Source organism: Asterias amurensis, chromosome 17 (assembly GCF_032118995.1).
Source record: "Asterias amurensis chromosome 17, ASM3211899v1".
NCBI lineage: Eukaryota > Metazoa > Echinodermata > Asteroidea > Forcipulatida > Asteriidae > Asterias > Asterias amurensis.
The window spans coordinates 17,090,977-17,109,630 of NC_092664.1; the positions used below are offsets into that span (position 1 = coordinate 17,090,977).

Consider the following 18,654-nt stretch of genomic DNA (forward strand, 5'->3'; position numbering starts at 1 on the left):
AAGTCTATGATTGGGATGCAAGATCTGACATTTGGAATCTGAGATTTAAGATCAATGTTTAAATGAACATTACAGTAGTTGTAAGAAAACAAATTGTCTAAGATCACAGATTTACATTAGACTTACGCGGTCTAATGATGATAGAAGAAAACATCCCTTAAAATACTTCTGTCTGGGCATGAAATATCATATTTGATGAGAAATAAATCATAATAAGTACCTGTTTGGAGTTTGTTGCTCAGTGAGCATTTTATTAATTTTTGGGGGGATTCGATGTCATGCAAAACGTGTAATCGGGTTACACTATTTTCTTATGACTCAGATGGCCGATCGGTCTCAAACTTCTACCAGTTTGTCAGTTTATGTATATGGTGGAATACATTAAGTGCTTACACTACCAGCAACTGTTTTGTTTAGCGTTAAGTGTCACTCATAAATCTTGATTCTAAATCTCATTGACATTTCGACATTGACTTTTGAGATTTGAGAATTGGGATATGAGTTTTGAGGTATCCTTACTTGTTGGAAGTGGAACTTCGCATGTTGGCAGGCAGAAATAGGTGTAAGCCGTACTGCCTCCTTTAAAACTATCAGCTCTTCTTGATAAAACGGAGCTGTGTGTTAATAAACTGCGACTGAAGTTACGTCGTCTGGAAAATAATCAAACAAAATGGCAAAATTGTTAATTCTTAAAGAGGCATATTAGAAACATAAAACATTTCCATTGCCCTGTGACAATGAACTGTTCTACCATTCACTACATTTCACAATTCCATTCATGACAGGGTTGTAATTAGACCAATTTTAGTGGTGGGTTTTAAATGCAGGTCTTTAGAAGTCCACCCAGGGCGATCAAATCAACAACATTATTTACTGTTTACTTACGAGTAAGATTCCATTGAGTTCAAAGGTCGTTGTCGTTTACTGAGATTCAAATAATAGTCTTTCTTCTTGTCAAGTCTATCGTACTTGAACGTCTTAAACAGTTGCGTCTGAAGAAACTGTCAAGAAAAACAAGACATCAAGGTTTATTAGTTTTGGTTTTTACCCATACACCGATGTGTGTTAGCACTGTATACTCAGTACTTTCCCGAGTCCTGTGAAAAAATATCACAGGCATGTTACTCGGGTGGGATTCGAACCCACGACCCTTGCAATTCTAGAGCAGTGTCTTACCAACTAGACTACCGAGGTTGCCGGCAGCTAGAGGCAGTTCGAATCCTATGTTTTGGCAGCGGGTACCGCAACGATATAATAGATGTTAAATTTGCATCGGGGATAAAGAATATTAGTTTTGGTTTTTACCCATACACCGATGTGTGTTAGCACTGTATACTCAGTACTTTCCCGAGTCCTGTGAAAAAATATCACAGGCATGTTACTTGGGTGGGATTCTTTATCCCCGATGCAAATTTAACATCTATTATATCGTTGCGGTACCCGCTGCCAAAACATAGGATTCGAACTGCCTCTAGCTGCCGGCAACCTCGGTAGTCTAGTTGGTAAGACACTGCTCTAGAATTGCAAGGGTCGTGGGTTCGAATCCCACCCGAGTAACATGCCTGTGATATTTTTTCACAGGACTCGGGAAAGTACTGAGTATACAGTGCTAACACACATCGGTGTATGGGTAAAAACCAAAACTAATATTCTTTATCCCCGATGCAAATTTAACATCTATTATATCGTTGCGGTACCCGCTGCCAAAACATAGGATTCGAACTGCCTCTAGCTGCCGGCAACCTCGGTAGTCTAGTTGGTAAGACACTGCTCTAGAATTGCAAGGGTCGTGGGTTCGAATCCCACCCGAGTAACATGCCTGTGATAATTTTTTTTCACAGGACTCGGGAAAGTACTGAGTATACAGTGCTAACACACATCGGTGTATGGGTAAAAACCAAAAACTAATATTCTTTATCCCCGATGCAAATTTAACATCTATTACATCAAGGTTTGAGTGATTTCCTGTCATGGTCTGAATTGAAAACACAACATTTTTGAAATAACAGATACCTGTTTGAGATTCATACAAAAACTCCATGGTATGAAATCACTGCATGATAATATAAGTTATCAAACAAGCGTGCACCGCCTCGTTGGGTATGGCTTTTTTTCTCCCGTATTTCCGCGAGCACACTTGTGATAATGAATTTATCTTCAAGCAAACATCAAGCAATGCATGTAAAGATCAGCATTTGACACAAACGAGGCACTATTGAACTTACATTAACTTCTGATAAGCTGTAAGTTTTGCGTAAAGCTTCTAGAAGAGTAATATGCGGAGTTTGAACACACAATATGCAAGGTGTGATATGGACCGTGCAATATAAGTTTATATCAAACTCCTTTTTGCTTTAGATCCACCAATCAGAATGAAGGATTCAACCCTCTTCCAAGATAATGGTTCTCGGAAATAAGTCAGAACATTTTATCAACAGCGAGGGCCGACCTGCATGAACATGTACACATGCATGACATAGTTTAGGCTCTAGAAGACGCTTCTTTAGGCTATTTAATCACACATTTTGCAACTTGTTCCAGAGGGCAAATTAGGATAATTGAATTACAAATTGTTTACACTGACCTCAAGCAAATGTATTGTCCAATAAAAAAACATCAAATAAAAAACATTCTCCACTGAACTGACAAATAATGTGACACAAAATAAATGAAACAGTTCTCAGAAAATCAGCTTTGTTTTTGAAAACTTCATTGTTAACAGAGGCTAAAGTTTAATTTGGGTTGTACCCTTACACCGGTGTGTGTTAGCACTCTATACTTTCCTGAGTTCTGTGAAAAAAATAACAGGCATATTACTTGGGTGGGATTCGAACCCATGACTTTTGCAATTCTAGAGCAGTGTCGTATGATATAGACCACCTAGAGGATTCGAACTGCCTCCAGCTATTTGGCAACCTCAGCGGTCTAGTTGGTAAGCCACTGGTCTATAATTGCAAAGATCGCTGGTTCAAATCCAACCCGAGTAACATGCCTGTGTTTTTTGTTTAACAGAACTCGAGAAAGTACAATGCAAATTTAACATCTCTTTAAGAGGCAGAGTTGGAAACAGTGGCTGTGGCTTGATTGTGACGTGGACATGCATTAAAGCATGGGAGGCCCATAGCAACAGTCATAGCTACAGCCACAGCCGTAGCTGAACATTGACGTAACATACCTCAGTGTAGAAATCCTTCTCATCATCAGGTCTACTTGCGATAAACTCATCATCTTTAAATCGTCTCTGATCAAAGTACATGAAGTCATAAACATCCCTACAAATAAAAATACAACACAACAAACATTAATAGAACTCTCGTTTACAAACTGGTTTGTACAGATGCGCTGCACACAAACCATGTTTGTGAAGTTTTCATGCATTAAACAGTTAATTACTCTGAATTACAATTCAACTTGCTATAGACCATGTATCCCAAATACTAGGTACGTTAGTCATGGAATGAGGTGCAGGTTGGTAAAGTTGGTGATCTAGTTTAATCTAGCTAGACCAGCATGCACCTCATTCAACAGTTAGCGCTTACGCAATGAGTATTTGCGAAAAGGTCTTTGATAAAAATAACAACATATTTAAATGATTTAAGATCTCCACTATAATTCTTGGTGAAATGTCAACGCTTAAATAGCAAACAGTGTCTGAAACATTGATTTTGAAAATAGTTTAACTTCCAACACAATTTTCTCTAAACATGCAAGTTTAGCTGCAGGCAGGGCTCTAGTACATGTATCTCTTCTTAATAACGATGTCAGCTTCTCACCTGAAGAGTGTTGCATACATCTCAGTAAAACATTCTTGAATATCTCTTTGATACTGTCTTTGAATTCTATCTCTGAATGAGCAATCACTGTCAAGAGTCGTTGATGCTGGTCGACTCAGCATCGCAATCTCGTACTGCTTGGAACTAGCACTCTGATATCTGAAATATCAATATCAATTAAGTATTCACCATAAAAAAATGTTTAAAGTGAGCCAGGACTCAAATTGTAAACTCGGCCACTGGCCTCAGCCAGTGATTGCAGTGTCGGGCCTGTAAACTGTTAGTCTTGTTTTTTTGTTTTTTTATTCAACATCGAATGTTGAGTTTGAGTCTCACAAATATCTTTCAATCCTGCAGAGTATGAGCCATTAAACTGAAGAGATCAATCTTCTATTAGTGTAAATAAAACAGTTTTGATTCCGACCTTGGTCGACTAGAGAGAAAGTGAGAGATGATAAAACCATGTTCTCATTTTGATTCTAGTCTTTTCTCGTTTTGATTGTGGTCTTGTTAATAAATCCCGGTCCAGTAAAGATTCTGAGCTACAAGTTACCAGCCGTCGATTTCACCAAACTCTTCCTAACTTAGGATTAATCTTAAGACTTAGGACGAGTCCCAGCCCTGCACTGTAGCATGCAAACCTTAGATTAATCCTAAGTTCGAGATAGAATTAATCCTAGCGTTTCGTGAAATTGGCTGCTGGCTCTGTGGCTCGTTTGAAAATTATTATGGCCTATACTTAACAGTCGTATGGCGTCAACAGCCTTAAAGCCATTATACACTTTCGGTAAACAGTATTGTCCAAGTCCCACACTTCGTGTATCACAACTTATATATAAAACAACAAACCTGTGAAAATCTAGGCTCAATCGGTCATCGGAGTCGGGAGAAAATAACGGGAAAACCCACTCCTGTTTCCGCGCGTTTCGCCGTGTCATGACATGTGTTTAAAATAAATCTGTAATTCTCGCTAACGAGAATTTATATTGTTTTACTGTTTTCTCAACAAGTAAAGCATTTCATGGACTAATATTTCAAGAGAAGTCTTTCACCATTACCTTCTGTAAACCCTGTAAATTATTTGTATATCTGTGAACTTTTATTTTTTTTCTGTACCGAAAGGGTCCAATGGCTTTAATAGCAACAGTCGTAAACAGCCCAACTCAAAAACTTTTTTTTTTTTTTTTAAGATAATTTTTTTTTGCTAAATTAAGGGCACTTTTCCCATTGGAAAATTTCAGAGGCATACTGTATGTACAAATGTTATTATATACATGTAACATGTCCTATTTCAGCCTCTTTGGTCTCGTTTTTATTGCAAGACAGCTTATCGCTGCACTTGCTTTTCTCAAAATGTAAATTTCAAGTTTTGTCATGGAAGGCCACGAAGTAGTAGCTGCCACTTTGAAAAGGTCTTTGTTCTGAACACTGAGTGGTAGGCCTTATAAAGGGAAATATAGGAAACTAAATTAAACAATTTAATAAATGGAAACTTGCATCAGGGATAAAGAATATAAACTTTGGTTTTACCCATATACTGTACATGTACCGTTGATTAGAGCGATGTGTGTTAGCACTGTCAAGACTGTATACTGTACATGTACCGTTGATTAGAGCGATGTGTGTTAGCACTGTCAAGACTGTATACTGTACATGTACCGTTGATTAGAGCGATGTGTGTTAGCACTGTCAAGACTGTATACTGTACATGTACCGTTGATTAGAGCGATGTGTGTTAGCACTGTCAAGACTGTATACTGTACATGTACCGTTGATTAGAGCGATGTGTGTTAGCACTGTCAAGACTGTATACATGTACATGTACCGTTGATTAGAGCGATGTGTGTTAGCACTGTCAAGACTGTATACTGTACATGTACCGTTGATTAGAGCGATGTGTGTTAGCACTGTCAAGACTGTATACATGTACATGTACCGTTGATTAGAGCGATGTGTGTTAGCACTGTCAAGACTGTATACATGTACATGTACCGTTGATTAGAGCGATGTGTGTTAGCACTGTCAAGACTGTATACATGTACATGTACCGTTGATTAGAGCGATGTGTGTTAGCACTGTCAAGACTGTATACTGTACATGTACCGTTGATTAGAGCGATGTGTGTTAGCACTGTCAAGACTGTATACTGTACATGTACCGTTGATTAGAGCGATGTGTGTTAGCACTGTCAAGACTGTATACATGTACATGTACCGTTGATTAGAGCGATGTGTGTTAGCACTGTCAAGACTGTATACATGTACATGTACCGTTGATTAGAGCGATGTGTGTTAGCACTGTCAAGACTGTATACATGTACATGTACCGTTGATTAGAGCGATGTGTGTTAGCACTGTCAAGACTGTATACTGTACATGTACCGTTGATTAGAGCGATGTGTGTTAGCACTGTCAAGACTGTATACTGTACATGTACCGTTGATTAGAGCGATGTGTGTTAGCACTGTCAAGACTGTATACATGTACATGTACCGTTGATTAGAGCGATGTGTGTTAGCACTGTCAAGACTGTATACATGTACATGTACCGTTGATTAGAGCGATGTGTGTTAGCACTGTCAAGACTGTATACTGTACATGTACCGTTGATTAGAGCGATGTGTGTTAGCACTGTCAAGACTGTATACATGTACATGTACCGTTGATTAGAGCGATGTGTGTTAGCACTGTCAAGACTGTATACATGTACATGTACCGTTGATTAGAGCGATGTGTGTTAGCACTGTCAAGACTGTATACTGTACATGTACCGTTGATTAGAGCGATGTGTGTTAGCACTGTCAAGACTGTATACTGTACATGTACCGTTGATTAGAGCGATGTGTGTTAGCACTGTCAAGACTGTATACATGTACATGTACCGTTGATTAGAGCGATGTGTGTTAGCACTGTCAAGACTGTATACATGTACATGTACCGTTGATTAGAGCGATGTGTGTTAGCACTGTCAAGACTGTATACTGTACATGTACCGTTGATTAGAGCGATGTGTGTTAGCACTGTCAAGACTGTATACATGTACATGTACCGTTGATTAGAGCGATGTGTGTTAGCACTGTCAAGACTGTATACATGTACATGTACCGTTGATTAGAGCGATGTGTGTTAGCACTGTCAAGACTGTATACTGTACATGTACCGTTGATTAGAGCGATGTGTGTTAGCACTGTCAAGACTGTATACTGTACATGTACCGTTGATTAGAGCGATGTGTGTTAGCACTGTCAAGACTGTATACTGTACATGTACCGTTGATTAGAGCGATGTGTGTTAGCACTGTCAAGACTGTATACTGTACATGTACCGTTGATTAGAGCGATGTGTGTTAGCACTGTCAAGACTGTATACTGTACATGTACCGTTGATTAGAGCGATGTGTGTTAGCACTGTCAAGACTGTATACTGTACATGTACCGTTGATTAGAGCGATGTGTGTTAGCACTGTCAAGACTGTATACTGTACATGTACCGTTGATTAGAGCGATGTGTGTTAGCACTGTCAAGACTGTATACTGTACATGTACCGTTGATTAGAGCGATGTGTGTTAGCACTGTCAAGACTGTATACATGTACATGTACCGTTGATTAGAGCGATGTGTGTTAGCACTGTCAAGACTGTATACTGTACATGTACTTAGTACTTTCCAATCTCTGCAAAAACAAACCACAGACATTTTGCTTGAGTGGGATTTGAGCCCACAACCTTTGCAATTCTAGAGCAGTATAATACCAATTAGACCACAATTAAACAAATTACGTACAATTTCTTGAAGGTGATAACGCCTGCTTCTGGAATCGATGGTATCTTTATCGTCTTACACTTGACAACTTGTCTCCGGTCAATGTCAACCATAACTAGGCCCTCTATCTACAAAATATAATCAGTTTTTGGTTTAAAGAATGAGTAAATTAATTCATATCAACTTGTTTCAACCATAACTAGCCCCTCTATCTACAAAATATAATCAGTTTTGGTAAGTATAGGAATGAGTAAACTAATTTAAATCAACTTGTTTTCAAGGAGTGTATAAAGCTATGGAGTTAGAGTATGTGATAATTGCTAAAAATGGCCACATATTCCACTATGTTTTAGACCCTGTGTACATGTATGTCTCGGATGTTTGACGTGTACATGTAGGTTTGTAGACTCTGTGCATCACCAGAATTACAACACCTACTTTGGACACAAACAACTGTGACTATTTCTTCTTCCCGTCCATCAGTGATAGGTTTGCTGCACAAGAAGATTTTGAGAAAATTCTGTAATCCTGAAAAATCACACCACTGATAAGGGGACAATAACCATTTCCATTAGAAGATGTACTTATGACTCTATACACCACTGAGCTGAGCTCGCTTTGGCCTAATTTTATGGCTCTGCTCGCCGGCGAAAATTTTTGTTTGATTTTCTTTGCTTACAGAACAAGCGCCCAAATTCAACTATACAGTGTATGTATATATGTATGTAAAATATGAAGCCACTTAAGGCTGAGTTATAGTTGGTCGCTCGATGGTCGCATGATGAAAATCTTGATGCACGATCATAAAAAGACACAGTTATTAGGCCTCAGTCTTAGGATCTTGCGCAAGATTTCCTTTCACGACAATTGCTCGACCGACTATAAACGGGCCTTTACACACTTGTTGGCAGCTTAAAATATATATTTTGTCAATTTTTTTTGTGACGTTAAGTTGTACCTGTGATATTCTTTGTCGATGGACTGAGTTGCATCCCATGATGAAACATCCAGGAGCTTCTAGGAGATCAAGAAGCGATGAGGAGACGACGGGAACATAGACAAATGGCCACTTGAAGGGCAAGATGAAGAGAAGGAAGCACTGCATGGAGAACAAACACAGAAATGGAGTAAATTTTGCATGACAACAATTCCCCCCCCCCCAAAAAAAAAAAAAAAAAATAAAAAATAAAAATAAATAAATGGAACACTCCATAAGCAATAAAATTCAAAAGGGTAGATAGTTTCATCTATTCTCATCATATGACATTTTTGACAGAAATATTTCAAGGGATATTTTCTACTATCATCATCATTAGACCATAGAGTAATATTAGACCCTGTAAGTTTTATGTAAATCTGTGATCTAAGATGGTTTTTTTAACTTACCAATTCTGTAATGTTCCTTTAAATAAAGTCTTACCTCAACGATGGGAGTAAGAAGAGCGTAGTCTTCAGAAAGAAAGACTAGTCTCTGTTGGGTCAGGAGGCAAGTCACTATCTCCAGGATATCATCCAGACTAAAACGCAGAAATGGTAGATTCAGAGGAATGTCAACGCATTGCTTCTCTGGGTTGTCAGGGGGATGTACTGTGATTGGACGCTGATTTTCACCCAGGCAAAACGACTAAATTGTAATCACAAAAATTTGAAGTTAATCAACAATGGGAAATTTGTCAAAAAGATCACAGTGTGGTAAATACTTAACAATTTACGCGACTTCATCATCACAATGATCTTGGTAGTGCCATTATGGGAGTCAAAGTCCTTGTGTGTTATACAGTTTAGTGCATTTTATACTGTGTAACAAGTGTTAAAAAATTGAATTGAATTGAATTAAAGTGTATACAGTGTAGGTTGTGTGTTGCACACTGCACAGTAGGTGTGTAACAGTGCATGTACAATACAGTTTAGGTGTGCTATAAAGTGAAGTGGACATTTTGGGTGCGTTCATTTAGCTTCCCTGGGTTCCCACCGGTCTGCCCCTGTACATTCAAATAGCTTTGACGGGGCTCACCCGGGTCAGCCCCCAGTGCCATGCTTGTGGAGTGGGTGACCTGAGGTACATGCCGTCACCATGAAAGGGCGAGTGTGATCGTTTGTTTAGCTCTTGTCAGGGGCTCACCTGAGTGAGCAACTCGGGGTAGACCCAGGGAAGCTAAACGAACGCACCCTTTACTTAGGCAACCCAGCTATTTAACAGGCTTACACGGTCATGAGGTGACTCAGAAAAAAGGCAAACATGAGAAACAGTGCAAATGGGTTATTAATTGAATTATTGAATGAATGTAATAATACTCATTAATTTCTTAGCATTGATTAAGAGTAACTAACTTACCACACATAATGAACCTGCTGGTGGTGTAGGAATCATTGTCATTTGGATTGTGAAGTATTTTAAGCTCTTTAGCATCTCGCTTCTCTCCTCATTAAGGCTTGGTATTAAGCTGGAAACCAAAACAAGCAAATCTTATTAAACCCAGGCAGGATATTTGCTTCTTTGAAAAAAGTAAATGAATGTAAAGTGTAAAGGCTGCCAGTCAGAAGCCATACAACCCTTAGCTGCTGTGTAGCCAGGGATCACACCCAAACTACGATACAACCTGGGAAGCGGCAGCCAGGGGATCACCTTAAAAAGGGGTTGCAAATGTTTGTTTCAGATATCAATATAAACCACAAGGGAAACTGACAAGGTAAATTGTTAAATGATTTTTTGGGTTGAACAAAGAGTTCATTAGATTGGGATTCGAACCAACGACCTCGTGCCAGCGCTCTATCAACTCAGCTATCTAGCCCTATGTTGGCGATGTCCCTATTTTGTCAAAATCTTTGATCGGGGGTGCCAGTCAGAAGCCATAAAACTGTTAACTGCCGTGTAGCCAGGGATCACACCCAAATTACGATACAACCAGGGAAGTGGCAGCCAGGGGATCACCTTAAGGGGATGCAAATTTTTTTTTCTGATATCATCCCCTAACAAAGATATTGACAAAATAGGGAGACGCCAAAATAGGGCTAAATAGCTCAGTTGGTAGAGCGACGGCACAACTGGAGATTGTTGGTTCGAGTCCCACTCTGGTAAACTGTTCTTTGTTCAACCCCAAATCATTTAAAATTTACCCAGTCAGTTTCTCTTGATACACTTAAAGGCAGTGGACACTATTGGTAATTGTCAAAGACTAGCCCTCACAGTTGATGTATCTCAACATATGCATAAAATAACAAACCTGTGAAAATTTGAGCTCAATCGGTCATCGAACTTGCGAGACAATAATGAAAGGAAAAAACACCCTAGTCACAGGAAGTTGTGTGCGTTTAGATGGTTGATTTTGAGACCTCAAGTTCTAAATCTGAGCTCTCAAAATCAAATTCGTGGAAAATTACATTTCTCTCGAAAACTATGTCACTTCAGAAGGAGCCGTTTCTCACAATGTTTTATACAATCAACCTCTCCCCATTACTCGTCCTCAAGAAAGATTTTATGCTTATAATTATTTTGAGTAATTACCAATAGTGTCTACTGCCTTTAACAAAGGTACACATTTCAACATATTCAACTTGGATTGTTTAAGCAGAGTAAGATGAATCGTTGACTTACGTTGATAAACATTGCTTCATGACAAGGAAGTAAGGCTGTGAAGAAATGACACAGATACAAGTAGGAACCCAACACTTGACTGATGAGGAATCACTGGAATCAACTTGAAGTTCAAGCTTACCATCTTTGGTCTGCTAAAAAAAAACAGACATGGATAAAAAAAAAAAATCCATTCCTGAGTTTAGAAATAACAAACTTAAATATGTAATATATATAGCCGAGTAGCGCATTTGTTGCACAAGGCTGTATACTCCCCAGGGAGCTGAGATGGTTTAAGGAATGATTTAAGGCCCAGTGACCAGGGGTAGTAATGTTGGAGCGCCATGAGCGTCACTGCATGACGAACCTGAGCGCGATATATACACATGTAAGAAGCCATTATTGTTATAATTATTATGTACATGTAAACGTACATCCATTCTTTGGCCCTTGGGCAAAACAGCCCAACTTGAAAGATAAAATATTAAGAAAAGCAAGTACAGAGATACATTTTAACTGATTTGTCATATAACAGGGTGATAGTGTAAAGAAGATGTCGAGATAGGACATTGTTATATTTACATTCATAAATGTACCTAGATACCTTTTAAATATTGAATTGGAAACAACACCCGAAATTTACCCAGAAATGATCTTAAAAAAGGGGGTGTCCCTTTACCGAAGGTACACATTTGGTAATTGTCAAATACCAGTCTTCTCACTTGGTGTATCTCAACATATGCATAAAATAACAGGCCTGTGAGAATTTGGGCTCAATTGGTCATCAAAGTTGCGAGAAAATTATTAAAGAAAAAACACCCTTGTTGAACGAATTTGTGTGCTTTCAGATAGGAATAAAAGACTTCTGGCTAGAAGTCTTTTTATTATTTGAGTGAGAAATTACCTCTTTCTCAAAATCTTTGCTACATTAGAGAAAGCCGTTTCTCACAATGTTTTATACTTTCAACAGCTCTCCATTACTCGTTACCAAGTAAGTTTTTATGATAATTATTGTTTTGAGTAATTACCAAACAAGTACCTTCCCTTGAACATAAAATCAATGGTGATTGGCTTCCCAAAATGAATACTATTTCACACGCTTGTTGAAAGCGTTGGAGCGATTGTACGACATTATAAGATTGACACACACATGGGAACAAGGTTGATGTATTTAAACTCATATTCTAAATAATCAAAAGTTATAAAACTGTCAAGGTAAAATGAAGACACCTGATGTGTGAAGACTGATTGGTTTAAACAATGAGACGGTTTTCAATCAATTATAGTTGACTAATAGGCACCTGTTGATCTGATGGTCAAGGGCTACTGGCTACACTCGGCTACAGGTGTAAATGCTTCATTTTTGAAAGGGCAAGGGCACCAAGGCACTTTATTTTAGGTAAAGGGCACCCTCAAAGAGGATATTGTACATTTCTAATGGAGCACTTCAATGGCACCAAGGCAATGACCAGGTGTCGATTTCGCAAAGAGTTACATGTTGGACTAGTCCTGGGAGATAGATTAGGCTAGTACTAAATTAGGACGTGTACGTCATCCTAACTCGAGATCAGACTAGTCTTAACTCTTTGTGAAATCCACCCATGGGGCATGGACGCATTTATTTGCCTTCAATGTTGTTAAGTATCAAGCCTGCGGCTACAGTACAATATGAATGAAGAATAGAATGTATCTTACTATGTTGAGTAGGTATTGCCGATGGAATGTTAAGCATGTAGCGTAGGAACGACTGCCACTAATACTGGTTAGTACAAGATATTGGAAGGTTTCTGGAGGTTTGCTCTGCTGTAAGAACGCTTCACCTGGGAAAAAAAAACAATTAAAGAAGAAATTATGAAAAGTTTAATCCTGCTGTTCTGTCTATAAGTGCAGATTTCACTGAGTGAATGTTAACACACTGTGGTTGTACCATCTGTACATGTACATGGGCGTGTAGGTGTGGTGCAACAATAGATAATCAAAACCAAACTTGATGGGGTTGCCCATTGTGGCAAGTGATTCTGTCTCCTTGGAGATCCCCCAAACGGCAAACCGTGTACAAACTTCTTGTAATAGCGCCCTCTTTTGAATCATCCACCTCCAGCCCGTGTTAATATGGGGGACATAATCTCACGCAGACAGATTTATCTATGACACTGGAAATAAAAAGGGTATACCTTAAAAGGGTTTGAGGCATTGCATACATGTACTTAGGCAACAAATTACTATTTATTCAGTTTGTGGTAACATCAAAATATACACATGGTGTTACTGCAATAAACATTGCACTGCAGTTACAAGCGTGTGCAAGAACAGATAATAGACACCAAGATTGTTGTGGCTGCTGGAAGTACGAAAGGGTTTTTAGGCATTGCATAAATCAGTGTTTTAGTTTGCAGTAACACCAAATCATAATAATAAAAAATAATAATAATAATAATAATAATAATACACAGTTTTTATAAAGCGCTTCACACAAAAAGCCTCGAAGCGCTTTACGAGAAAAAAACAATATTACAAATTAACATAATTAAAGATAAGCATATACACACAGAAAGCGGCAGAAAACAACAGAGATCTAATTGAATAAATAGGTTTTGAGCAGGGATTTGAATACACATGGTGTTACCGCAATAAGCATTGTACAAAGGGTTAAAGTAAAAGATTACCTGGCAGACAGGCTGGTTTAATGCCAACATGGCCAAGATGACAGAATACAATACCAAGATCAAAAAGCTGTTCCACCATTAAATGCATTCGCTGAATTTTAAGTACAATCATGAGGTCTGTGAACAAAAGCTAAGGGGAAATCACTCAGGGAAAGTGTGTTGGGTTGTTGGGGGTGTTAGTTTGTTTGTTTGTTTTATTTTAACTCATACATTCACACATAATGAATAATGGTCAATACAAAATGCATCATACATAAATAACAATACAATTCAGTTTGAATGGGGAGACACCCAGAGAAGGACTGGCCTTCTGTACACATTGGTGAAAGGGTAAAAACAATATTCCTTATCCACGATGCAAAAAAACAAAAACATCTATCGAAGAAAACTTACTTGGGAAACAGAGAGTAGGCAAGGATGCAATCATCTCCTGATTATGTGGGAATGCAACAGGTCTTGGCTTCGTTGACAATCGGCGAGATGCCCCACGCTTCAATGGTGGAGCTTTATGTGGTGTTTTTGTAGATGCCTTGGCGTTGACAGGCGGGAAGTAGGAATCAAAGGTCATCTTAGCATTAGGGAAGTAAGCGTCTTGATTGTTGATGACTGCTAAGATTTGAGGGTCAAGTGGTAAACTGAAGAAACTTGACCAGCTGGCTGCCTCGGAAACCTATAAAAGTTACACATAGATTGTAATAATACCATGTTTGGTAGATAGAGAAACAAATTGTGTTAATTCTGTTAGGGAAGTAAGCATCTTGATTGTTGATGACCGCTAAGATTTGAGGGTCAAGCGGTAAACTGAAGAAACTTGACCAGCTGGCTGCCTCGGAAACCTATAAAAGTTACACATAGATTGTAATAATACCATGTTTGGTAGATAGAGAGGAAACAAATTGTGTTAATTCCGCTAGGGAAGTAAGCATCTTGATTGTTGATGACCGCTAAGATTTGAGGGTCAAGCGGTAAACTGAAGAAACTTGACCAGCTGGCTGCCTCGGAAACCTATAAAAGTTACACATAGATTGTAATAATACCATGTTTGGTAGATAGAGAGGAAACAAATTGTGTTAATTCCGTTAGGGAAGTAAGCATCTTGATTGTTGATGACCGCTAAGATTTGAGGGTCAAGTGGTAAACTGAAGAAACTTGACCAGCTGGCTGCCTCGGAAACCTATAAAAGTTACACATAGATTGTAATAATACCATGTTTGGTAGATAGAGAGGAAACAAATTGTGTTAATTCCGTTAGGGAAGTAAGCATCTTGATTTATTGATGACTGCTAAGGTTTGAGGATCAAGCGGTAAACCGAAGAAACTTGACCAGCTGGCTGCCTCTGAAACCTGTACAAGGAAATTGTGATAATGTCAGGTTTGGTAGACGGAAAACAAACAATTATACTTGGTTTAAGGCACTACCATGTGTATTTACTTGCAGGGTAGATTATCAGTATGGGTAAAAACCAAAAATTAATATTCTTTATCCCCGATACAAATTTAACATCTATTATAGGGTAGATTATGTTCTGAAAAAACTGAGAAGTCTCCCGTATTCCTAAAGTCAACACAGCAGAAGTAGAGAAGTCTCCCAAATTCCAAAAGAATCTACTTCATTGTTAGTCAGTGTTAGTAGAACATAGCAAGACAGGTTCTCAAATCTTCTCAGCAAAATACAGTAGATACACAATGGTGAGACCGCAAACCAAATAATCATTGATAACCCACCATGCAATGACTCAAATCCCACATAATTTTGATGACTTTGTGTACACAACTTTTTTTAGGCAAAACTAAACCCAATCCTGGTTTAAAGCCAGTGGACACTTTCGGTAAGCAGTGTTGTCCAAGGCCCACACTTCGTGTATCACAAACTTATATATAAAATAACAAACCTGTGAAAATTTAGGCTCAATCGGTCATCGGAGTCGGGAAAACCCACCCATGTTTCCGCACGTTTCGCCGTGTCATGACATGTGTTTACTATAAATCCGTAATTCTCGATGTCGAGAATTGATAATTGTTTTAGTGTTTTCTCAAAAAGTAAAGCATTTAATGGAATAATATTTCAAGAGAAGTCTTTTACCATTACCTTCTGTAAACCCTGTAAGTTATTTGTAAATCTGTGAACTTTTTTTTTGTCTGTTCCGAAAGTGTATAATGGCTTTAAACTTTGTATAAATACCTGAGCATGTCTTGCACATCGGACACCAGTGTCTTGGTCCAAACCTACCAAAACACACATCTCAATCAGAGAGTTTGGTAGCTTGGTTAACCTTGCATCAACCATACTCATCCTATAATAAGGAAAGATAGATAAGAAGTTATGAGGGTAAGACATGAATCTTACAGGGATGGAGGACCCTCAAGGAAGGAGGCGAGGTGATTGGATGAGAAAATATAAGACATTCATGTCTCAGTGAGAGAGTTGGGTAATGTAGCTTGGTAAACTGTGCATAGACCAATCCTAAATGTATAAGGAGACTGATGGATTTAAGGAGTAAGCCAGACAGGAATCTTATAAAAGTGCACTGTAAAATGCCTAGCCAGTGAGAATCAAAAAGTTCGCTTTCAGCACTGTCCTTTGGTCTAAGACTCATTGTTTCCCATCAATACAAGTTTTTTTTACTTTTTTTTGTTTGTTTGTTTGTTTGTTTGAGGGTAATTGATCCTTTTATTCACTTCCTTAATATAGGCCTCGACTTTCTGTTGCAACTAAAAAGGAAGTGGCTCCTTAATTTATTTCCTTTATCTGAGTTCAGGTTACATTCCATAGTTTACACTAACTCTGACAAATCTGTCAAGCAAGCTTCAATAAGAAGGCCTTTTCCAAATCATGGCTTTAGATTTAGCTTCAAAGGTTAGGGTCTGTACACCTGATCAAAGCCACTGTAAGGAAAGCACCTTGTTTTCTAAACCACGGATGGATTCTAATCTTAATGAGCCCAAGCCGAATCCATGGTTAAAAAAGGGCCACAGACTGTCGTTTGTTAAACCATTATTTGTTTCTGTCAATCAAGTAAAATATTAGGCTGCAAGAGCTACGGTTACCATGGTTACAGCTAGATTTCCTACATCAATGTCTCAAAGTACCAAGTATACATTAAAGTGTACAAAGGGCTTTATGAAAATGGTAGCAGATTGAGAAAGATTTCAACACAACAATCATTTTAAAAAGTAAACATGCTCCACAGTCTGCAAACATGGACTCTGTAGGAAGGAAATGATTCTGCACTTGAAAACTTGGACTCTGTAGGAAAGAAATGATTCTGCACTTGAAAGCAGTTCCATAAAATTGCACCACCAGATCAAACTGTCAAGTGACAAAATGAAACCAGATTAAACTGTCATGGGATAAAATGAACCACTTGTTGCACAATGCAAACAACTGAACAAGACCCGTGACTCGCAATTGTATGTTATTTCGTAATAGCTGGTTGATTGAAATCAATGGTTTATTTTGTGTGCACCACATCCACAATCACAGTACGCTTTTCCTTTAAATCCACTTAATGAACAACAGTTAAATCTACTTTATGAACAACAGTTTGAAAACAACCGATGCAGCAGTAAAGTAAATGTTTAAATACATCAATTATTCAACGGCTGTGTCAATGATGAATAAAAAGCATTGAGTCTGCAAATGGCAAAGAGTCACTACAGCCTTAGATTGTGGCTGGGCACATGATACACTGTTATCATGATTGCTACATGTATCTTTACACGTAGACCTGTAGTTTTAGAAAGAGTACACAACTCCTTACAACTGGATTAACAGGGAATTTCCAAAAGTTATAACAATCAAACTTAAATGCATGATGCACTCGGCTAGAGGTAAAACAAGGGTCATTCAGGGATTCTGCCCACAGTGTCGAGACTGGGAAAACCCACCAAGCATTCAGGATTCCCTAACAACCAGAACACCACTGGAAGAATTTCCTTTGTTTCTGACCACACACGTTTTTCCAAAATTTGAAATTGCATTGCAATTTCCTTTCAAAGGTTTTCAACGAAATGTAAGGTTGGGTGTTCACCAGTAAAAATTGTACCTAAAGCCATTCATTTTGAACACTTTTTTGATTTGAGTTGATTTACATGATCTACAACCATGTATGTAACTGATCCAATGCAATGATTTCCAGTGAAAACATTTTTCAAAGAAATCCTGGGCAGCCTTGGTCATTGGCAAAGTTTCCAGTTTTCAGGAATTTGAGTGTAAAAAGGCCGTCAAACAATTCCAGGGAATTTCCAGTAGACTGCATTGTCTAAAACTTAAAAGCCAGTTATGGTGCAACAAAAACACCATCCTTTCAAGGCCCAATTTCATACACTTGTTTTTAAAACAACTATGTGCTTCAAAAAAGCAAAATTGAGCAGGATACCAGGCACAAATTGTACTTAATACATGATGTTTGACTGGTAACCTTGTTCCAGTTATTAAGCATGTACATTTGTTGTGCTAAGCTGCTTTTTGTGATTTAAAAACAGATCTAGAAACAAAGTATCCTGCATTTGTGCCACGGCTGTAGGTAGAAACATAGAAAACATTAATAGGAAATTTATATTGTGACAAAGGGCTACATATTACATAATGGTTCAGGCTTCAGACTTTTCAGACTATAACCGGTGAGAAATTAAAAATGCAGATTTGTCTGAGAACAATCAAGTAGGAAATCACATTCAAGTACATTGTATGAGGAATATCATCGTGCCTGGTAGAAACAGAGAGAGAGAGAAAGAAGGAAACAAGCTAGCTTGAGAAGCCTTTGCTAAGAAACAGCTATTTGAACTTATTTTTGAAAGAAAAAAACATTCAAAAAATCATTCCTCTGCTATGTCTGCATTGGGAATGGTCTTGTCATCATTCTGTTTCAATGTCTAGT

The 18,654-nt window shown here is 38.3% G+C and overlaps 1 protein-coding gene across 2 annotated transcripts in view; it reads right to left on the reverse strand.

Moving 5' to 3' along the window:
- The window catches only part of LOC139949895 (DENN domain-containing protein 3-like), a 38,257-nt gene that overhangs the window by 15,206 nt on the left and 4,397 nt on the right, over nt 1-18,654 (reverse strand). Inside the window, exons 3-14 of one of the 2 annotated variants that reach the window (XM_071948463.1) lie at nt 15,957-16,068; nt 14,168-14,444; nt 12,804-12,928; nt 11,130-11,260; nt 9,870-9,978; nt 8,955-9,158; nt 8,493-8,633; nt 7,556-7,662; nt 3,774-3,932; nt 3,176-3,272; nt 886-1,001; nt 520-650 (exon numbers count right to left, since the gene is read on the reverse strand). In XM_071948463.1, the coding sequence (XP_071804564.1) occupies nt 520-650; nt 886-1,001; nt 3,176-3,272; nt 3,774-3,932; nt 7,556-7,662; nt 8,493-8,633; nt 8,955-9,158; nt 9,870-9,978; nt 11,130-11,260; nt 12,804-12,928; nt 14,168-14,444; nt 15,957-16,068 (1,709 nt within the window). Of the gene's footprint in view, nt 1-519; nt 651-885; nt 1,002-3,175; nt 3,273-3,773; nt 3,933-7,555; nt 7,663-8,492; nt 8,634-8,954; nt 9,159-9,869; nt 9,979-11,129; nt 11,264-12,803; nt 12,929-14,167; nt 14,445-15,956; nt 16,069-18,654 lie in introns of both variants that reach the window. The other variant, XM_071948462.1, reaches the window with a different exon arrangement.